This window comes from Lactuca serriola, chromosome 4 (genome assembly GCF_051521515.1).
Source record: "Lactuca serriola cultivar US96UC23 chromosome 4, Lser_US96UC23_V15, whole genome shotgun sequence".
Taxonomy (NCBI): Eukaryota; Viridiplantae; Streptophyta; class Magnoliopsida; order Asterales; family Asteraceae; genus Lactuca; species Lactuca serriola.
In genome coordinates, this window is record NC_136411.1 from 137764068 (window position 1) to 137766977 (window position 2910).

General features: G+C 39.6%; 1 protein-coding gene across 1 annotated transcript; it reads right to left on the reverse strand.

Moving 5' to 3' along the window:
• Positions 1-224: 224 nt before the first annotated feature.
• On the reverse strand, positions 225-2592 carry LOC145102621 (protein NUCLEAR FUSION DEFECTIVE 4-like). The gene is made up of 2 exons (XM_079040070.1): positions 2119-2592; positions 225-1780 (listed from the first exon to the last, which is right to left on the reverse strand). Exons 1-2 carry the CDS (start codon positions 2452-2454, stop codon positions 413-415), a joined length of 1704 nt encoding a protein of 567 aa, XP_078896196.1. The 5' UTR covers positions 2455-2592; the 3' UTR covers positions 225-412.
• Positions 2593-2910: the final 318 nt, after the last annotated feature.

The window sequence follows — 2910 nt, forward strand, 5'->3', positions numbered from 1 at the left end:
ATTACTCCATAGCATTGACCATAAGAAGATTGTTCATCGTCAAATGTTGGTAATTGCATGTGTTATTAATATAATTAGCATTTCATCGAGCACGTCATCTGCACTCTTTCACATTGTTCAAACAGCTCATACTCCCACCTGTAATAATAATCAAATACTTTTTCTTGAATAATCATACACACCAATTGTTAATTCCTTAAAATCTCGAGTCTCAATAAACACCATTTCACTAAAAAGTTCACATCAATTAACACATAAATACTTGTCTTCAATCTGGTACACCTTCTCCATTTTACAAATACAATTCGTATCAATGTTGCACTACTTTTCAAGCACAACAAACAAACACGATCTACTAGTGTACAAAAGAATCAATACAAAAACCTCGAATCTTTTCAGCCTTACGTTAAAATCAATTTGGCTGGTTCCCATAAAGCTTCGCATACACTCTTTTAGTCCTGTAAACCACAATCATACTCAACGAAACAGCAGTAAGACAAAGAACTGACAAGATCCCACAAGTGATCGAATAGCAAATAGTTCCATAGCAAGTGAGTGCTTCTCCTTCTCCAACTGTTTGACTCTGAATCTTCGCTTCATAATCGTAAATCCCACTAGCGATAACACCAGAAAAGATGAGAGAACCAGTAGGACTTGCGAGGGCGAGAAAGTTATACAATGCTCCGAAGCTCTTTAAACCAAATAACTCCGAAGCCGCAGATGGAACTATAGCCCAATGAGCTCCGTAGCAAGAACCCATTACGACGGAGACGATGTAAATTGCCCCTGGTGCCCCCATTGCGTAGTAAAATAACGAAAATGCCATCACTACTTGAACAGCAGCCATGGCGACTGGTCTTGGGTATGCGTATTTCCTTACGATGATCTCGGAGAAATACCCACCAGCAACACGACCAAGAAAGTTCCAAATACTGATCATGGAAACGAAGATATGAGGGTTTTCGTAGCCTAAAGATTCACACATTTGACCAAGATTATCGATTACAGTCAACCCAGAACCAGATGCGAGAACTAGAGAGAAGAACATGAGCAAGAAATCGGCTTTCTGTAATGCTTGAAATAAAGTGAAATCCTCCCCTCTTCGTGGACCTTTCTTCTTCTTCACATTCACAGCTCCATCCGCAGCTGCTTGAACCAGTTTCGCTTGCAAATGGGAGATTCTCTTTTCCCTTTCGGTGTCGGGAAGTGAATCGATTTCTGAAGTTGTTTCATCTTCTACTTCGCTTAAAATGACATCAGGGTTTTGATTCTCGATGAGAAGGGTTTCTTCCATGGGATCATGGGATTTGGGGGAGAAGAACACTAAAAAGATTGGAATCGTAACGGGAAGTAATACAAGAATCAGTAATCCGATTGTTAGGGCAATGATTGTGGGCTGGTTCAAATTGACAAGATCTTGAAGGATTAGAACAGCTAGAAGATAAGCAGCGAGGATTAGGCAAACGCCATATAGAGCTAAAAAGCTTGTGTTATCAGATTGTCGAGCTTGTCTATGGCCGCCGACTGGTCTAACGATGAACATGACGGATAAAATCACGATCGTGGGGCCAACTGCCACCACGAAAATAATGGCGGATTCATCGGGGAAATTGAACATGGTGTAAACTTGTGTCAATATAGCACCGCTTAAGCCGGCGAAACCCTTGAGGATTCCGACGACTGGACCACGGCTTTTGGGGAAGTTTTGGACGCCGGAAACAAGAGCTCCGGTGTTGAAGTAGGTTTCGCCATTTGTTCCAACGAATATGCAAACACATAGCTGCACATAAAGTTGGAAGCTTTAGAAAAGGCCAATTTGAACTAAAAACAAAATATTAGTTCTCGAATTTGAAACTCCATAACTCTTTCTCCTTTTGACTTTTAAAAGTCAAAAGTGGATTCCAAGAACAAATCTTATCTCAAAAGAAAGTTTAATTCTAACTTTTGAAAACTCCGTTGGATAAACACATAAACAAATAGGCAGTCATGATCCTATTTTCACAAAATCACTAACAAACGTGTTTCAATCTTCAAAGTCAACAAGCTATACATACATACATATATCTATATTGAGAGAGAGAGAGAGAGAGAGAGAGAGAGAGAGAGAGAGAGACTTACCACCCATAAAGGCAACTCCGGCAGGGTGCCATTGACAGTGAGCCAAACGAGACCATAGCCAAAGAAATTCTGAGCAACGCCGATGAAAAGAACGACCCAAATCGGAGCAACTTCACACAAACTTCCGGCGATGAACCCGATAGCATCACCGATATCTTTAGCGACACCCAACGCTGCAATCTGCCTCTGATTATAACCCATGGTGCTCTTGATCACCGGCGATATGCTCCCATACATATACCCAATCCCGGAACAAGATTGAACCCACATAGAAGCCACAAAAACTAGCCATCTGTTGCTCAGAAAAGTGTTCACCTTTTCTGGTAATCGGATCATCGTAGTGAGTTCAAGAAAAGCCAAGAAAGATTGTCAAGATTACATGAACAAGGTCAGAAGCTTTATGGGTGTTTCAGATTGCTACGCAAAGAAGATGGAGTTGTGTTTGATTTTTATTTTTATTTTCCCAGTGGGTGTTCTTTAAATTGAGATTATATGACTGTTTTTTTATAAACACGTGTTTGCCATTATAAAATGTTTTTTTTTATTTTTTCATGCAAATAAACGCTAAAGACTTTTATTTAGTTTTATGTCTACAGGTGAGTAAATTACACAAATGGTCCCTACGGTTAGCGGTAATTTGCATGTTTGATCCCTAACTTATTTTTTTAACTCGGAAGGTTCCTACTATTTGTTTTTGTTACGCGATTGTTCCCTATTATTTGTTTTTGCTACGCGTTTGGTCTCTGTCTTACCTAAAAATACTATTATTTAAATAGAAAAAAATGGTGGAGT